The 20,631-nt window shown below is 42.8% G+C and overlaps 1 protein-coding gene across 5 annotated transcripts in view; it reads left to right on the forward strand.

Moving 5' to 3' along the window:
- Positions 1–20,631, forward strand: part of lin7a (lin-7 homolog A (C. elegans)) — an 83,840-nt gene that overhangs the window by 13,739 nt on the left and 49,470 nt on the right. For 3 of the 5 annotated variants that reach the window (XM_063057754.1, XM_063057752.1, XM_063057753.1), the window contains exon 2: positions 13,110–13,228. In XM_063057754.1, the coding sequence (XP_062913824.1) occupies positions 13,110–13,228 (119 nt within the window). Of the gene's footprint in view, positions 1–11,670; positions 12,026–12,873; positions 13,001–13,109; positions 13,229–20,631 lie in introns of those variants that run through there. The other 2 variants (XM_063057756.1, XM_063057757.1) reach the window with 2 other exon arrangements.

Raw genomic sequence — 20,631 nt, forward strand, 5'->3', positions numbered from 1 at the left:
CTTACTTTTTTTCCTATCATTCATTCTTTGGGCTTTTTTTCTGTTTCAAGGACACCTGCGCAGAGTGAGAATTTCAGCTGGATTCTCTGATTCTGCTCCATTCTCTGATATTAAATGGAACCATTGAATCGAATTAAAACCATTGAATTACTTGATTGCATATAATTGCCATAATAACTCTGGAGAATGAATTTTTTCGAAAGTGTTGCTTCCATAATTTTTTTTTGGTTTATGATAGACTGCTTGAAGCTGAATATGAATATAATTTCAAACTACTTGTATCATGAAGGAATTTGGAGAAACAAGACATTAACTTTTATTGAATATAATGTATTTAATTGATGCTTTGTAATAGATCAACTAAGCTAAAATGTTTTGTTGGTGATTTTCATATGTCGTCAGTGTCTGAGGCTTCTTGCTTAAATGTCCAAGAATAATCAGCCAGCATTGATGGATTCCAGTTGCCCTGATACCATTTCTCCATGCCCACAATGTCCTGGTGAAACCTTTCACCATGCTCGTCACTGACAATGCCATGATTTGCAGTGAAGAAGTCTAAATGGAAATGTAGAAAATGAATCCTTTGTGACGTGTTGCTCTTCATGGGTTTGTATGCTTGAAGCATGTTGTCAACCAGCTGCACATAGCTTGGTTCTCTGTAGTTGCCAAGAAAATTTTCAGCAACAACCTTGAATACCTTCCATGTGATTTTCTCCGGTCCCAGTAGAAGTTCTTTGAAATATTTGTCATTAATGACCTGCTTGATTTGTGGACCCACAAAAATGTCTTCCTTAATCTTGGCACCAAGATTATTCTGACTTGAATTATTAATTGGAATAACAAATATAGGTGATTTCAGAAAATGGTGCATGATAGAAAAATTTCATGGTGATTTTCATGATCAGCAGCTGAAAATCCATAAGGTACACCCAAAAGTATCAGGAAGTAAAACATTTGTTGATCTGCAGATTTAAGGTAGAAATGTTTATTTGGTTACCATTTTGCATATGTGCTGTAGTGCAGTCAACAGCAGTACACATGTTTGGAAGGGTGTATTGTGGATTCTGTAGCAGAATGAAAAAAATTCATGCATTTTGGCAGTGGGATACATCTTCATTGGATCTTCTTGTGCCTCCTCACTGTCCTCTTCACTAGGCCAATTGCTAGATTGAGAGGATTGTCATATCTCAATTGGCTATAGATGTTATATCCATATTCTTCAGAGTTTAGAAGAATGAGGGTGATCTTACTGAAATGATTCAGATTCCAAACGGCATAGATATAACTACTCGTGCGCTTCATGAATGAAAGGATTTAGTTGCAATAAAAAGGGACATTCATTTTGATCGGAGGCGTGCAGCAATGTCTTCCTGCAGAGGATGGTGAACTCTGAAATATTCTGCTTCCGAGCTGATACTTAAAGAGGAGGTAAACATATTTTTGAAGGATCGGGGAATTCAGAGCTATGAGGACTTGATGCAGAAGAGGAGTTAGGGTGTGGGGCAGAGCAGTTGTGATGGTATTAAATGGCATCACAGACTTGTAAGGCCATTTGACCTAGTCCTGCATCTGTTTTATTGTGTCCTTGTGATGGTTATTGCCTCCCGAATGGCAGGAACAAGCCCTAAAGACCTTTAGTTTATTTGAAGCATGTGCAGTTTTATTAGTAACCTCATCCATTAGTAACCACCCTCTATTTCCTGAGGAGACTGAGGTCCTTTAACATGTGCCAGACAATGCTGAGGATGTTCTACGAGTCTGTGGTGGCCAGTGCTATCATGTTTGCTGTTATGTGCTGGGGCAGCAGGCTGAGGGTGGCAGACACCAACAGAATCAACAAACTCATTCATAAGGCCAGTGATGTTGTGGGGATGGAACTGGACTCTCTGACGGTGGTGTCTGAAAAGAGGATGCTGTCCAAGTTGCATGCCATCTTGGTCAATGTCTCCCATCCACTACATAATGTACTGGGTGGGCACAGGAGTACATTCAGCCAGAGACTCATTCCACCGAGATGCAGCACAGAGCGTCATAGGAAGTCATTCCTGCCTGTGGCCATCAAACTGTACAACTCCTCCCTTGGAGGGTCAGACACCCTGAGCCAATAGGCTGGTCCTGGACTTATTTCATAATTACTGGCATAATTTACATATTACTATTTAACTATTTATAGTTCTATTACTATTTATTATTTATGGAGCAACCGTAACGAAAACCAATTTCCCCTGGGATTAATAAAGTATGACTATCAACCACAATACAGCGGCTCCACAGGAAGTGGCTGAAAATATTTTGGTCCGATTCTATTGTTGTTGATGAATTTTATTTAAGTAAACCAAGTACCTCACAAACTGATTTTAGCAAGCTTCATAAAATAAACATTTCAAAGGACACTTTTTAAATGCATTGTATTAGAAACAGGAAATTACCACACAGGGGCGGGGGAGCTGCATGGCCTCGGTTGTAATGAGGAACTAGGCCTTGTGCCATGGGCTTGCTCATTGCAGCTGTCCAGGAGTGGAGATGACGGCCGGAGGCAGTGTAGTGCTGCATGTATGCTGGATTGGGGAATGGCCCCTGCTATTAGTGCTACACTCCAGTGTTCACGCAGCAGAAGACAAGCTGGATTGTGTACATGGGTACATTCGTCTGCACTGTTCAGTACTGCTTGTTCTTGCCGACAACACCCATGCACCATCAATTTACATGTCACTTGGGCTGTGAATATATTTTTAGTGCGACTGTATGTTTACTTCTATCTTATAGATAGGTAGATAGACATACTTTATTGATCCCGAGGGAAATTAGGTTTTGTTACAGTTGTACCAACCAAGAATAGAGTATAAATATAGCAATATAAAACCATAAATAATTAAATAATAATATGTAAATTGTGCCAGATGGAAATAAGTCCAGGACCAGCCTATTGGCTCAGGGTGTCTGACCCTCCAAAGCAGGAATTGTAAAGTTTGATGGCCACAGGCAGGAATGACTTCCTATGATGCTCAGTGTTGCATCTCAGTGGAATGAGTCTCTGGTTGAATGTACCCCTGTGCCCAACCAGTACATTATAAGACCATAAGACCATAAGACAAAGGAGCAGAAGTCGGACATTCGGCCCATCGAGTCTGCTCCACCATTTTATCATGAGCTGATCCATTCTCCCATTTAGTCCCACTCCACAGCCTTCTCACCATAACCTTTGATGTCTTTTATGTCGTGGATGGGAGACGTTGTCCAAGATGGCATGCAACTTGGACAGCATCCTCTTTTCAGACACCACCGTCAGAGAGTCCAGTTCCATCCCTGCAACATCACTGGCCTTACGAATGAGTTTGTTGATTCTGTTGGTGTCTGCCGCCCTCAGCCTGCTGCCCCAGCACACAACAGCAAACATGATAGCACTGGCCACCACAGACTCGTAGAACATCCTCAGCATCGTCCGGCAGATGTTAAAGGACCTCAGTCTCCTCAGGAAATAGAGACCTCGTTCAATTGATATGTACTTGTTCAATGTATGACTGTTGGTACTGTGTTTTACACCCTGACCCCGCAGGGATGCTGTTTCATTTGGCTGTATTCATGGGTATTCATATATGGATGAATGATAATTAAACCTGACTTGAACATAAACTTGAAACTGTGCTACCTTCTGCCTGACGGTAGGAGGTCAAAGAGATTGTGGGGCAGGTACAAGGAGTCCCTGACAATGCTGAGGGCTCTATGAACACAGCACTTCAGGTGTATGTCCTGGGTTGGTGGCAGGGGGAGGGGGAAAGAGAGAGAGAGACACTGACGATTATCTCAGCAGTCCTCACACAATCTGTTACAGGTTCTTGAGGTCAGATGCCTTGCAATTCCTGTACCAAACAATGACATAGCTGGTCAGGACACTCAGTGTTGCTCTGTTAGAATGCATTGCTGATAATTAATAATTTAACTCTTACCAGATAAAATAGAATTCTTTGTTGTCTTTTCTATATATGCACTATTTCTAATAAAAAAATGTTGTGATCTCCTGCTTCTGCCAGTGTTTGGAAATGCAGTCGTATTATGCAGTTGTGTAATCAGATTTGTCTTTCTAAATCCTCATGAATTTTTAAACTTCAAATTCAAAACCACACCTCAAAAGTCTGAAAATTGCTGAGAGATCCTATTTCTGTGAAGCTAATAACAGCTCATTACACATAAACCAGGTGTCATGGTCCCAACCGTTAATTCTCCATTTTCTCCTAATTCCCTTTGATTGTGCCATGGTTCTGATCGTTAATTCCCCATTTTCTCTTAATTTCCTTTGATGGCAGCACACCTGGTTTTCATCAAGACCTGCAGCATAAGAACCCCTGCTTTGCACCCACTAGTTGCCAGATCATTGGTTTTGCTAGTGTGGTAATTAACGTTTCCCGGCCACTTAGGATTGTGTGTTCTAAGTTCTACTCCAGTTCTGAGGTTTACTTGTGAAACTCAGTCTCTCCGTGTCAAGATAAATATTCTAGGTTTTACTTCGTCACTGAGGTTTATCTGTGTAACTCCGTCTCTCCGTGCTAAGAAAAGTTTTGTCTGCCGCTTTCCTTTCTACACTTCGTGTCAAGATAAGTTCTGCCTGCCTCCTGCTTTCCTGCACTCCCTCCTGTTTGCCGTTGAACGCTCACGCCACGTCTGCATCCTAACTCAATCTCCATGCCTGTGTCCTACGTTTGGGTTCACCTCGTTCATTGCACCAGGAACTTGTGAATCATGATTCCCGAGATATCTCTTCTTTGCCACAATTGCAGACAGAGGCTACATTTGCAGACACAATTTGAGCCAATATTCATTGAAGACCCATTTAGAAGTGATGCCACAGCTCAGAAGAAAAAAACAGAAGAAAACAAAACAGAAAATAAACACTGGAGACACTCCTCAATGTTTAAGATAGCTTCTTCCTCTCCATCATCAGATTTATTAATGGACAATGAACCCATGTACACTACCTCAATACTTTCTCCCTCTCTTCTTGCATTTATTTAATTTTTTAAAAATATATTACTTACTGTAATTCACTATTTTTATATTTTGATTTGCAATGTACTCCTGCCACGAACCAACAAATTGCATGACATATGCCAGTGATATTAAACCTGATTGACTAAAACTTGTGAAGCGTGACTGGCTGTGGACCTGTAAGGTTCACCATATCGAATAGCAGTGCTGGTTTGGTTAGCAGAGCTAAAAGTAGTTGGACTGTAATTATAGATCTAACTAAAAAATGGAGCCTTATTTTGATTGCATGTTAGAGTAATCCTTTGTACAGTAATTCGTATTAACAGTGTAAAGAATTTAGACTCTTGACTCTTGTATTTTTGCTGTAGCCCATTGTCTAACAGTGCAATCTTTGAAGTACCTGCTACCCAAGCTAATGGTCAGGAAAGGATAGGTACACTGGAGCATCCAGTGCCCAGTATTAATGTCTTAATTAAAGATGATATGCCATGGAGAATTGTTTAAATTAATTTTGTCCTTGAATATTTTTAAATAACACTGGGCAGAGTTATTTTTTGATGAGCTTGAAAACATTAATCAGCATGATTTCAAATATTCATTAGTATCTCACAGCCTTCGTAATTCAAAACTCCAGTATCTAACAAGATTCATTAATGTAACGATGATTTATGGTTTATGGATGTGTGAGAATGGTCAGAATTCTTACTCTGAGGAGGTGATGCTTTATGTGTTAACAATATCACTTCTAATCTATCCAATTCTCAGTTTGATTGGCTACAGTGCCAGAGAAATAAACTAACACTTATGGATTTAAGCCCATTTAAAGATCATCGTCATCATCCTGTGCCATGCCCTATGACATTAAGGACATCCTGAACGCTAAAAAGAGGGTGTTTAGAGATGGAAATAGGGAGGAGCTGAGGGCAATACAGAGGGACCTGAAAGCCAGGATCAGGGAGGCTAAAGACAGGTACAGGAGGAAGCTTGAGTGGAAACTCCAGCAGAACAACATGAGAGAGGTCTGGAGGGGAATGAGGACCATCACTGGGTTCCGGCAAACTAGCAACAGAGGAGCGGAAGGCAGTGTGGACAGGGCCAATGAACTTAACCTGTTCTTTAACAGATTTGACAGTGTGGCCCCTGCCCATCCCACACATGAGCCATCTGTTGTCGGCCCCCAACCAACACATAGTCCACTCTCCCCTCCTACCCCTCCTCACAGTCCCCCACCCTGCTCTCATGACCATACCCCTTCCCCACACGAAACCACCACGGTGGGCTTCACAGCTGAACAGGTGAAAAGACAGCTGAAACGTCTCAACCCAAACAAGGCTGCAGGACCAGATGGTGTCAATACCAGGGTGCTCAAAGCCTGTGCCCCTCAGCTATGTGGAGTACTTCGCCATGTATTCAACCTGAGCCTGAGGCTCCGGAGGGTTCCCGTATTGTGGAAGATGTCCTGCCTCGTCCCTGTGCCGAAGACGCCGCGTCCCAGCGGCCTCAATGACTATAGACCGGTGGCATTGACCTCCCACATCGTGAAGATCCTGGAGAGACTTGTTCTGGAGCTGATCCGGCCTATGATCAGGCCACACTTAGATCCCCTCCAGTTCGCCTACCAGCCCTGACTAGAAGTTGAGGATGCCATCATCTACCTGCCGAACTGTGTCTATGCCCACCTGGACAAGCCAGCGAGCACTGTGAGGGTCAAGTTTTTTGACTTCTCCAGTGCGTTCAACACCATCCGCCCTGCTCTGCTGGGGGAGAAGCTGACAGCGATGCAGGTGGATGCTTCCCTGGTATCATGGATTCTTGATTACCTGACTGGCAGACCACAGTACGTGTGCTTGCAACATTGTGTGTCCGACAGAGTGATTAACAGCACTGGGACTCCACAGGAAACTGTCTTGTCTCCCTTTCTCTTCACCATTTACACCTCAGACTTCAACTACTGCACAGAGTCTTGTCATCTTCAGAAGTTTTCCGATGACTCTGCCATAGTTGGATGCATCAGCAAGGGAGATGAGGCTGAGTACAGGGCTATGGTAGGAAACTTTGTCACATGGTGGGAGCAGAATTATCTGCAGCTTAATGTGAAAAAGACTAAGGAGCTGGTGGTAGACCTGAGGAGAGCTAAGGTACCGGTGACCCCTGTTTCCATCCAGGGGGGTCAGTGTGGACATGGTGGAGGATTACAAATACCTGGGGATACGAATTGACAGTAAACTGGACTGGTCAAAGAACACTGAGGCTGTCTACAAGAAGGGTCAGAGCCGTCTCTATTTCCTGAGGAGACTGAGGTCCTTTAACATCTTTTGAATGATGCTGAGGATGTTCTACGAGTCTGTGGTGGCCAGTGCTATCATGTTTGCTGTTGTGTGCTGGGGCAGCAGGCTGAGGGTAGCAGACACCAACAGAATCAACAAACTCATTCGTAAGGCCAGTGACGTTGTGGGGATGGAACTGGACTCTCTCACGGTGGTGTCTGAAAAGAGGATGCTGTCTAAGTTGCATGCCATCTTGGTCAATGTCTCCCATCCACTACATAATGTACTGGTTGGGCACAGGAGTACATTCAGCCAGAGACTCATTCCACCGAGATGCAGCACTGAGCGTCATAGGAAGTCATTCCTGCCTGTGGCCATCAAACTTTACAACTCCTCCCTTGGAGGGTCAGACACCCTGAGCCAATAGGCTGGTCCTGGACTTATTTCATAATTTACTGGCATAATTTACATATTACTATTTAACTATTTATGGTTCTATTACTATTTATTATTTATGGTGCAACTGTAACGAAAACCAATTTCCCCCGGGATCAATAAAATATGACTATGACTATGACGTGGACAATCATGGTCCATCCATGGCCATGACCGTTCTTGGCAAATTTTCCTACAGAAGCGGTTTGCCATTACCTTCTTCTGGGCAGTGTCTTTACAAGAAGAGTGACCCCAGCCATTGTCAATACTCTTCAGAGACCGTCTGTCTGATGTCAGTGCTCACATAATCAGGACTTGTGATATGCACCAGCTACTCTTACGATATCCACCATCTGCTCATGGCTTCTTGTGATCTTGATCAGAGGGCTAAGCAGGTGCTACACCTTGCCCAAGGGTGACCTGCAGGCTAGCAGAGGGAAGGAAAACCTTACACCTCCTCTGGTAGAGACGTCTCTCCACCCCGCCACCCAAACGTATAAAGGCAGATTTAAAAAATTGTTTCACTGCACCTTAACAGCAACTGGAAACCTCCTGTTTAGATTATGAGAACACTCAGTCTTCTTTTATTGTCATTTAGAAATGCATACATACATTAAGAAACGATACAATGTTTCTCCGGAGTGATATCACAGGAAACAGGACAGACCAAAGACTAACACTGACAGAACCACATAATTATAAGATATAGTTACAGCAGTGCAAAGCAATACCATAATTTGATGAAGAACAGACCATGGGCACAGTAAAGAAAAGTCTCAAAGTCCTGAGTCGATTGATTCCCGAGTCCTCGATAGCAGGCGGCAAAAGGGAGAAACTCCCTGCCATAAACCTCCAGGCACCGTCAACTTGCCGATACCTTGGAAGCAGCGGACCCCAGCCGACCCTGAGTCCATCCGTCCGAAAATTTTGAGCTTCCGACCAGCCTCTCCGATACAGCCTCCCGAGCACCATCCTCTGCCAAGCACCTTCGACCTCTCCCCGGCCACTGAAACACGCAAAGCCGAGGATTTCGGGGCCTTCTGCTCCGGAGATTCCGGTTACCACACAGTAGCAGCGGCAGTGAAGCGGGCATTTCAGAAGTTTTCCAGATGTTCCTCCATGCTCTCACGTCCGTCTCCATCAAATCAGGATTGTGCACGGTGCCCTACTTGACAGATAACAGATATTCATCACCGAAGTGGCCGTGTGCACTGCCGTCGCGCCGCCATCTTCTCCCCCCTCCTGGGAGGATTTTACTGATAGATAAAAATAAAATAAAATATATACACTCCCAATCTGCACTAGATTTCCACTGAACTTTGTTGCCACTGGCTATTTATTTTAATTCACCTGCTGCGATTGTTTTATGTAGCGGAGACAACCAACAAAACCAACCGGATTGAGAAGCTCCATCTTTTGTACATCATCAACCTTGTCAGAGGGAAATTGTGGATTTAACCATGAATTCCTCAAGGTGAAAGGTTCTCTTGTCAGGGCTTTTGCGCATCTGATGTGCTTAAGCACAGAGGAGTGTGGATGTACGTAGCACCATCTGTGATTTGTACCCGTGAATGCATTGCCCACAGACACCAGGTATAGAGACAGTCCATCACAGCCTTTTTGAGGCCTGATTCATTTTCCTTAGTGGAAGCCTACCTGAGGAGACCCTGGGATGTAGTATCTGAGAGTAGGTAACTACCTTAGATAGGTTATCTTTGAATTAAAAAATATTTTCTCATGGGAGCATCCTCCCTGGGAATCCCCCACTGATCTTGACACAGGCTCCAATGTACACCTGCACCTGAACTCCCCTTTGCATTATGATCTCTTGCCATAAATCCTGACCCTACCCTTCAGCTTGCATCCTCTGACCAGTGCACGTGTACCCAATTCCTCCTAATTTGTTCTCCTCCCTTCCAACCCCTCCCTCCACCAATCTGTTACTCTATTGACCCCACCCCAATCTCTTTTCCTGTATGGTGCTGCACCAATGTCAAAGCATTTCGAATCTATGGGAAACGTGGGCCAAGGTTGTCAAAGAATTTTGTGAAGTTGGGTCTGGAACAAATCATCGGATAGTCCTCAGTACACAATCCATTTATTGTTCTTTACAGATGCCATGCTGTTTCTGGGCCTTTGAATTTAGGTATAATGTGAAATTTACCAGCAGATCCTTCTGGACTTAATGGTGGTGGTCATCATTATGACTGAATTTCTTTCCAGCAGATTTAAGACATGGCAGCTGGGTGGGATTTTCCTAAGAACTATTTAGTTTTGATTCAGCCTTGAAAATGGTGGGAGAGATGTCCAGATTAAGGAATGCATTATTAAAAATATTTCTTTTCAGGTTAGTGTTATTTGTCCTATGTAGATTGAAACATATATTGAAATACTTCATTTGCCTCAAGTCAATTAGCAAGGATTGTGCTGTGCAACGTCAGAGGAAACTGGAGCACCTTGAGGAAGTCCACATGGTCACGGGGAGAATGTAGAAACTCCTTACAGACTGATTGGAATGGAACCCCGATCTTACTGCTGGTGCTATAAAACGATTATGCCAACCACGACACAACCATGCCACATACACGTCAGGTCTTCACTGAGCCTTGTGGCCTAAAAGTTCAATGTGCCCAAAGTGGATGTCATGGGGTATCTCCATTTCTTGTTAACTTTCCAATACATTACCATTCATTTGCTACAAAGACACAAGAGATTTGTTTCAGACACTGTGTAAAAGGAGGGGGATGGAGGGAACCATTGGGTTATCTGTGGAGGGGGATGGGAATGGACATCCTCTGCTTTTAGTCTGGAGGTAATAGAAGAAAGGGTTGGGTTGATGTTAGCATGGGGTTCAAAGGTTAGGAGATGTGCTGGAGGGAGAAATTGTTGATGTAGAGTTGAGTTCCTGGAGGTTTGGGGATGGTAGTACATGTAATGAGGAGTATGAATCGAAATCAGAATCAGCTTTAATATCACGAGCATATATTATGAAATTTGTCGTCTTTGCAACAACAGTACAGTGCAATACATAATAATAGAAAATACATGAATTACATTAAGTGTGTATAAATACAGTAAATAGTTAAATTAAATAGTGCAATTTAGAAATTAAAAATTAGTGAGGTATTTTTCATGGATTCAATGTCCATCCAGAAATCATATGGCAGAGGGGAAGGAGTTGTTTCTGTGTCATTGAGTGTGTGCCTTCCGGCTTCAGTATATCCTTCCTGATGGTAGCAATGAGAACAAGACATGACCTGGGTGATGGGGGTCCTTAATGATGGACGCCACCTTTTTGAGGCATTGCTCTTTCAAGATGTCCTGGATACTATGGAGGCTGGTGCTCATGATAGAGCTGACTAAATTTACAACTCTCTGCAGCTTATTTCAATCCTGTGCTGTAGCCCCTGCCCCACCCCACTCCCCCCATTCCAATACCAGGCAGTGATGCAGCCAGTTAGAATGCTCTCCACAGTACATGTGTAGAAATTTGCAAGTGTCTTTGGTGACAGACCAAAACTCCTCAAACTCATAATGAAATATAACCACTGTCTTGCCTTTGTTGTAGCTGCATTGATATGTTAGGCCATTATTTCAGTATTTCATTTGCAATCCCAATCCAGTGCTTTGTTTGTAAGGATATGTTGTCAAAATTTTGCCCAGTGGCCTTAAAAAGAAGATTCAAGTTTCCCAAAAGGCCCACTGCATAATAAATGATGTCACCCTGCATGTCCCAGTCAGAAGTCAGATTAGAGCTCAGAAGGAATAGACTGATGAAACAGATGGTACTTTATCATTCATGATAGTTTGAGGTCTGTAAAACTGAGCACAGGAGATTACAGTATTTTATTCGGGGCATGCAACAGGACAAATAATTGGGCTGAGTCACATTGCTGCCTGCTATCTGGTACTAACCGGATGCAGATACTGAGGATTTGCTTAGTAATCTTCCATACCAGAGAGTCACTGCATGAAGTGAAATTGTCTGCCTGTGATGGCTCCACTGAAGTTCCACCCCAGAGAGTCTTCTCACAGCTTGCTGCCTTCAAAGGCCTTAGAACCATTTTTTAAATGTCTCTGACAATCGAACACTTAAAAAAAAATTTTAACTGTCTTAAATGAAAATAGAAGTAACTGCAAAGTATGATTGCATTTCTTACTTTAATGGCTAGAAGGTCTATTTTGTTGAATTGGAAAGAGATTAACCCTCCTAAGGTATTTCATTGGTTTTCACAAACTATGCTGTGTTTGAATTTGGAGAAAATTAGAAGTGCAGTTTATGACCCTTCCATCAAGTTTGAAAAAACTTGGAGGCCATTCATTCAGCATTTTCACTTAAGGTAATATCTTTATTTCCAAACTTATTTTATTTCTCTGTATTGCTGTTGGAGGGGAATGGAGTTGTCGGCACTAAGGTTTTCTTCTTTTTCATTTTTAAGTTCTTAGATTTGCCCAAGTCTTTTAGTTTAGTTGATTAATTTTGTCTTTCTTTTGGGTTGGGATTTTTTTTTTTGGTTTTGTTTTTTTTTTCTTTTTCATGTTTTTTTTTAGTTTTTTTTTGATTTGTATTATCCGTTGTTAGTTTTATATGATTGGGAGCTTTGTCAAATTTCAATATTGGACTTTACGATTACTGTTTGTAAGTGTAACAATTTATCTCCTATTTTCTGTATCATTGCTATGTTTTGTTTATATATTCTAAAATTAATAAAAAGATTGAAAAAGAAAGAAGTAACTACAAGCAATCTGTGGTCCTAGGAATTAGATTAAAATATTAAGACAAAACATAACGAAGGGCAGTGCAGTAGTGTACTGGTTAGCACAACGCTTTACAGTTCTGGCGACTCAGGTTCAATTCCCGCCACTGCTGAGAAGGAGTTTGTGCATTCTCCCCGTGACCGCGTGGGTTTTCTCTGGGTGCTCCGGTTTCCACCCACAATCCAAACGTTTGGTAGGTTAATTGGTCATTGTAAATTGTCCCGTGCTTAGGCTACGGTTAAATTGGGGGTTGCATGGCTCTAAGAGCCAGAAGGGCCTTCTCCATGCTGTATTTCAATAAAATAAAAATTAAAAAATACTAAAGCCCTGAGCTTTTCTCACAGGGGTAGTACCTTCATTCAAGCGTGTAGCCGGTGCAAACCTGAGGGCCAGTGTTCCCCTGCTGGACTTAGTGATGAGATCAGCAGTGGAGGGCGGACCAGATGTGTCAGCATCTAATCTCCCGCATGCCTCTGACTTCCATGTTTCATGTAGAGGGCAGAGAAATTGAGGATAAACTAACCACGTGAAATTGTCTGCAGGAACATGGACTGGAAGTGAGCAGTTCTGACCCAGTATCTGATCACAGCATTAAAGACTTTCAGTACTTGTCACCTGTGAATGTGTAAAAATTCGCTGTTACAACATTTGTGTTTCTCTTTTCAGATGTGGCTCGGGCAATTGAATTGCTGGAGAAACTCCAGGAAAGCGGAGCAGTACCAAACCACAAACTGCAGTCCTTACAGAGAGTGCTGCAGAGTGAATTCTGCACGGCTGTCAGAGAGGTACGTTAGCCCTGCGAAAAACAAACCAGCAGTTTTCAGCACGTGGTAGGATTACATTTTGTGATTGTGATTTGCCAGCTGTATACAGACGGGGTTGATCAAACATTTAACAACGTAGAGATTTGAGTAGACCGATCAGCACGTCAAACATGGATGAACTAGATGGAGGCCTCTCAATTCATCTTGATCAATAACCTGCAACACTCTTGCTTAGAAAAAAATGTACTAATTATAGGTATTAATTGGTCTAACATCCACAGTTTTGTTTGTGGAAGAGGATTCGTAAGAGATAGAAGCAAGAGAAAACCATTTATCCCCTTCTTCTACTTTTCCGCTTAGAAAGATAAGACTGAGGATTTAATTCAGTGTCAATTTCATTATTATATCTAGACAGAAGTTCTGTATCTGGAAAGCCTTCTCAAAGCTTGCTACCATCAAAGGCATTGGAACTATTCCTTAATCCCCCATACCAGGTAAACCTTTGGAGGCTGAGTACAGGGCTACGGTAGGAAACTTTGTCACATGGTGTGAGCAGAATTATCTGCAGCTTAATGTGCAAAAGGCTAAGGAGCTGGTGGTAGACCTGAGGAGAGCTAAGGTACTGCTGATCCCTGTTTCCATCCAGGGGGTCAGTGTGGACGTGGTGGAGGATTACAAATACCTGGAGATACGAATTGACAATAAACTGGACTGGTCAAAGAACACTGAGGCTGTCTACAAGAAGGATCAGAGCTGTCTCTATTTCCTGAGGAGACTGAGGTCCTTTATCATTTGTCGGACGATGCTGAGGATGTTCTACGAGTCTGTGGTGACCAGTGCTATCATGTTTGCTGTTGTGTGCTGGGGCAGCAGGTTGAGGGTGGCAGACACCAATAGAATCAACAAACTCATTTGTAAGGCCAGTGATGTTGTGGGGATGGAACTGGACTCTCTCACGGTGGTGTCTGAAAAGAGGATGCTGTCTAAGTTGCATGCCTTCTTGGTCAATGTCTGCTATCCACTACATAATGTACTGGGTGGGCACAGGAGTACATTCAGCCAGAGACTCATTCCACTGAGATGCAACACAGAGCGTCATAGGAAGTCATTCCTGCCTGTGGCCATCAAACTTTACAACTCCTCCCTTGGAGGGTCAGATACCCTGTGCCAATAGGCTGGTCCTGGACTTATTTCATAATTTACATATTACTATTTAACTATTTATGGTTCTATTACTGTTTATTATTTATGGTGCAACTGTAACGAAAATCAATTTCCCCCAGGATTTATAAAGTATGACTATGACTATGGATTCCCTATATCAGTAGTGAGGGAAACCAGACCTTTACACTAGATTTTACATGCAGTTTTAACAGAGTAGTTTATAATTTAGCTAAATAATCTTCACTGTGCTGATCAATCATCTTATTATAAAATCTAACTTATTATTTCTCATCCTAATTTTTTGCTTTATCTTCATGTCATCTTTCAGTGATATGTAAATGTCTGTCAGTCTCTATTGTAAAACAAATGTATATCATCAAATAATCTTTACACATGGTAGATGACCTTGGATTTTCCATGTGATATTTTACCTGCTATTTCTTGGCCCATTTGTAAGGCACATCTATATCTGCCAAAGAGTCTGCATTCTCTTCTCACCTCCCACTGCCTTGTCACTTTGTATCTACAGCAAACTTGGATTCATTATACTTGGTCTCCTTGTCCAAATCATTGACATAGATTTTCAACAGCTGATGCGGCAAACAATCATGGCCTCCATACATGAAAAGGACCCACTTATTCCTAGCTTCTGCTTTCCATTAACTGATCCTTAATCAACTGCTGTGTTTTATTCCTAACTCTAGTTGCTATAATTTTGTTTACTAACTGCTTGTGTGACATTTACTGAAAGCCTTCTGAAAGTTCACACATTTGAAGCTGAACTTTAGCTGATCTAAAACATGAGAAAGTCTGCAGATGCTGGAAATCCAGAGCAACACATACTGTACGAAATGCTGGAGGAGCTCGGCAGGTCAGGCAGCCTCTGTGGAAGTGAATAAACAGTTGACCTTTCAGTCCTGAAGAAGGGTCCTATCCCAAGACTGTTTATTCATTTCCATGGATGCTGCTGGACCTGCTGAGTTCCTCCAGCATTTCGTGTGCTTAACTAATCTTTTCCTTTTTTTGCTAAGCTACAAAATCTATTACTGTTTGTTTTGTGTTCTTATTGGACTCCTTATTGTATTTTCTCTTATCACTGTTTTGGTCCCACTCAACCTCATACACCTGCCTTCTCACTATATCCTTCGATGCCCTGACCGATCAGGAAACAATGAACTAACGCCTTAAATATATACATGGACTTGGCCTCCACCGCAGTCTGTGCCAGAGCATTCCACAGATTCACTACTCTCTGGCTAAAACAGTTCCTCCTTACCTCTGTTCTAAAGCGTTGCCCCTCACTTCTGAGGCTCTGCCCTCTAGTTCTGGATGCCCCCACCATAGGAAACATCCTCTCCACATCCACCCTATCTTTGTCCTTTCAACATTCAGTAGACTTCAGTGAGATCCCCACACATTCTTCTAAATTTCAGTGAGTACAGGCCCAAAGCTGGCAAACACTCCTCAAATGTTAACACCTTCATTCCCAGAATCATCCTCGTGAACATCCTCTGGACAACACATTCTTTCTGAGATATGATGATAATACTCCAAGTGCAGCCTGACTAGTGTCTTATAAAGGCTCAGCATTATCTCCTTGCTTTTATATTCTATTCCCCTTGAAATAAATGCCAACATTGCATTTGCCTTCTTTACCACAGACTCAACCTGTAAAGTAACCTTCTGGGAGTCTTACGCAAGGACTCCCAAGTCCCTCTGCACCTCTGATGTTTCAAACATCTCCCCATTTAGCTAATAGTCTGTACTATTGTTCCTTTTACCAAAATGCATGATCATACATTTCCCAACACTGTATTCTATCTGCCACTTTTCTGCCCATTCTTCCAATTTGTCTTAAGTCCTGCTGCAATCGCATTGTTTCCTCAGCACTACCTACATCTGTACCTATCTTTGTATCATCCACAAACTTTGCCACAAGCCATTAATTCCATTATCTACGTCATTGACAAACAATGTTAAAAGCAGTGGTCCCAATACTGACCCCGGAGGATTCTGATTCTGAGATATATTTGATGTCTCCCTTATATAGTTATATTTTGCACAATATTTGATGTAATATGCCCAAGAAATAATACTACAAGGAGCAGGAGAACTGCCTTGCTGTGATGTCATGTATGAAAGTTAAATTAAATGATCCATTTTATTAACATCACTGCAGGGAGATGGAGGTGCTCTCTATGTAGAGTTACATTTGACATAGCTTTGACTTCAGAATACCCAGTTGGCCTTTATAGATCTGCATATCCTCAGTTCTGCTGTGTTCTCAGCATAGCAGGAGATAATCCACCCTGTTGCTATTTCACAAAATAAATTATAAGACATAAAGGACATGTTGGATGAAAATTGTGCACAGCTGTTCAGTGCTGATTTCAGCTGAGTGTATCTGCTCTTATTAAGCATTATTTTGCTGACAGCTGCCGAACAAGCCATTCAATAAATCATTGTTCTCCGTAAGTGAGATTGAGAAAGACTCAGTAGCAATCTGGCATTGAAATCACTTTCAAAATCTCTAGCAGCGCTTCAATACTCAAAAAATACTGGAAATTTCATCTGTAAGATTGAATTTCTCATTTTTTTTGTGACTTCTATTGTTTCTATGGGCACCTGAAAATCCCTCTAATACAAACTGTACTCTACTATGTCAATGTCATTGCTGCTGTCAAAGAGCCAGTTCTTCACTGAGAGCATACCACCTTCAAAAAAATTGCAAAAGGTACAGCAATACAGTGGTGATATTTTTTCCCACTGTGACAAAAATCCTCTGGCAATTGGATAAGGACCTATAGGAATTGTGAAAATGTGAAGTCACAAAAATGTGAAGTTCAACACTTACAGATGAAATTTCCAGTATATCAGAGTATTAACTCTTGGACTTCTGCTGGTGTTCACTTATCTAGGCATTGACCTTCTATTTGGCTAAACATAAGATTAGATTAGATTATGAGGACACGCAGTCCTCTTTTATTGTCATTTAGCAATGCATGCATTAAGAAATGATACAATGTTCCTCCAGAATGATATCACAGAAACACAAGACAAACCAAGACTAAAAAAACTGACAAAAACCACATAATTATAACATATAGTAACAACAGTGCAAAGCAATACCGTAATTTGATAAAGAACAGACCATGGGCACGGTAAAAAAAAAAGTCTCAAAGTCTCTCGAAAGTCCCATCATCTCACGCAGACGGTAGAAGGAAGAGAAACTCTGTTCCTGCCATGAACCTCCAGTGCCGCAAACTTGCCGATGCAGCACCTGGAAGCACCCGACCACAGCCGACTCTTGAGTCTGTCCAAAAACTTCGAGCCTCCGACCAGCCCTCCGACACCGAGCACCATCTCTGCCGAGCGCTTCGACCCCGGCCCCAGCAACAGGCAATAGGCAAAGCCGAGGATTTGGGGCATTCCCCTCTGGAGATTCTCGATCGCACAGTAGCAGCGGCAGCGAAGCGGGCATTTCAGAAGTTTCTCCAGATGTTCCTCCGTGCTTCTCACGTCTGTCTCCATCAAATCAGGATTATGCACGGCACCTACTTAACAAATACGATATCATTTCAGAGTGGCCGCGCGCGCTGCGTCGCATCGCCATCTTCTCCTCCTTTCGGCATAGAACAATTGAGGATAGGAAACGTAAAAGCAAACAAGGTCTTAGATTCAAGTTCAAGTCCAAATTCAGCTTATTGTCATTCAGCTGTACACATGTATACCAGCAAATGAAATAAAGTTCCTCTGGACCAAGGTGCACATGACAGTACATGACACCACACACACACACACACACTTCCACAAATAAATTAACAATAGTAAGGTGTATTTACGACACAAGTTAAAAAGTAAACAGTATAATGCTACTGGTGCTTCATAAATGATGAGACCTAGCTAGTGGCAGGAAGTTCGGTCGTCTTATGTCCTGGGGGAAGAAGCTGTTTCCCCAAACTAACGGTTCTTGTCCTAATGCTATGGTACATCCTGCCTGATGGTAGGGGGTCAAAGAGATTGTTGGACAGATAGGCTGGATCGTTGACAATTGCAGTTCCCTTTCTAGGTTGTAATGCATCAAGTCAGGACACTCAGTGGTGCTCCTGTAAAAATTGATTAGGATGGGGGGCATGGGGGGGAGTCTTACTCATTTCATCTCCTCAGGAAGTGGAGGTGCTGCTGTACTTTCTTGACCAAAGAGTTGGTGTTTTGGAGCCATATAAGATTGTCTATTATGTGCACTCATACAAACTTGGTGCTCCGAGAGTGGCCAGCCTGCATCTTCCTAAAGCCCTAACTTCCACAATTATCTCTTTGGTCTTGTCCACATTGAGACTCAGATTGTTGTACTTGTACCATTCTACTTTCTCTCTGTATGCTGTCATTGATGAGATCAGGCACTGCTGTGTCATCAGTGAACTTGATGAATGGGTTTGAACTGGATCTCTCAGTACAGTCCTGTGTCAGCAGCGGGATGTGCACACGGCCCTGGAGAGCGCCGATGCTCAGTGAGATGGAGCTAGAGATATTTCGGCCAACGTGGACCGACTGTGGCCTTTCTGTCAAGAGGGCAAGGATCCAGTCACAGAGAGGAGTTGATCTCCGCGAGGACAGTTTACCCATTGGCTACTGAGGGATGGTTGTATTAAACATCGAGTTGGTCAGTAAGCAACAGCCTGGCGTGTGAGGCACCATTTTCCAGGCGGGGTGGGACGGAGTCGAGTGCAGAGGCTACGACATCTTCAGTGGACCAAGTTGAGCAATAAGCAAACTGGGAATTCCAATGCAGCAGGAAGATGGGATTTAATGAGATCCATGACCAGCCACTCGAAGCACTTCATCATTGTTGAGGTTATTGCCACTGAGTGTAGTCGTTGAGGCAGGTTCCTGTCACTCTCCGGCACCGGGATGATGGTGAAGCCTGAGGGGACTGTGGATTGTTCCGGAGAGCTGTTGAAGATGTCTGTCAGAACCTCTGTTAACTGGGCTGCCCAGTCCCTCAGCACCTGTCCAGGTATTGATGCACAGGATGGACAGGTAGTCCATTATAGTCGGAATGCCCTATCACATGAACCTCATGTCTCTTTTGTTACAGGAAAGGCTGTATATTCTCTGTGAATAATCCCGTTTTGCCTTCCTGATAGTGTGGGAAAGCACAGCTCTTGCTGGCCTGAGAGCTTTCTTGTTGCCCCACTGTGAATGCAGCGTCCTGATTTCCCAGCTGTGCCCAGACCTCTGCTGAAAGCCGTGGCTTCTGATTTGCTCTCACATAAATGTGTTTAATAACGGTGATGTCACAGATCTCGCATTTCCATTGATGTTAATGTGATGGTCGCAGGCAGCAGAGTAGGTAGCATTATTGCATTCACCAACTCTTGGTCATCGTAGCAACCAGCACAGAACAAAGCCTTGTTCTCTTGTAGCAGAGATTACAATTATACTGAAGCCATTGAGTGAATTGTAAACCATTGCATCAGCTGGAAGCAAACCATTAACATTATCTCTTTGTGATAGTCAAAGTTTATAACATTCTGCAATGTATCAACATTTAATATTGAATATATCCTCGTATGCCTGTGGGGGATGATCCCAAGGCAGAGGTTGGCCTGTCCTCCAGTCTGTCATAGAGGGAGAGGCACGAGAGTGGTGCTGTGGTGGGTGCCAGGCAGAGAAAGAGCGAAGCTGAAAATGCTTGCTTATCTATCTGTCCATCTATCCATCCATACCCTTCCAGCCCTTTGAGCAGCACTGCCCAGCAACCCCCAACTTAACCCTAGCCCGATCTGCCAACTGGTACATCTTTGAAGTCTGGGAGGAAACCAGAGCACCCGGAGGAAACCCACGTGGTCACAGGGAGGATGTAGTGGCAACACAAGTAGATAGGGTCGTAAAGAAAGTTTTTGGCACATTGGCTTTCATAAATCTATGTACTGAGTACTGGAGATGGAATGTTATGTCAAAATTGTATAAGAGATTGGTGAGGCCTAATTTGGAATACTGTGTGCAGTTCTGGTCACCTACCTTCAGGAAAGATGTAAATAAGGTTGAAAGAGTACAGGGAAAATTTACATGGATGTTCCTGGGTCTGGAGTTATGAGATTGAATAAGTTAGGACTTTATTCCTTGGAATGTAGAAGATTGAGAGGAGATTTGATAGAGGTATAGAAAATTGTGAGGGGTATTAGAGAGGGTAAATGGAAGCGGGCTTTTTCCACTGTGGTTGGGTGAGACTACAACCAGAGGTCATGGGTTAAGGG

Source organism: Mobula hypostoma, chromosome 9 (genome assembly GCF_963921235.1).
Source record: "Mobula hypostoma chromosome 9, sMobHyp1.1, whole genome shotgun sequence".
Classification (NCBI taxonomy): domain Eukaryota; kingdom Metazoa; phylum Chordata; class Chondrichthyes; order Myliobatiformes; family Myliobatidae; genus Mobula; species Mobula hypostoma.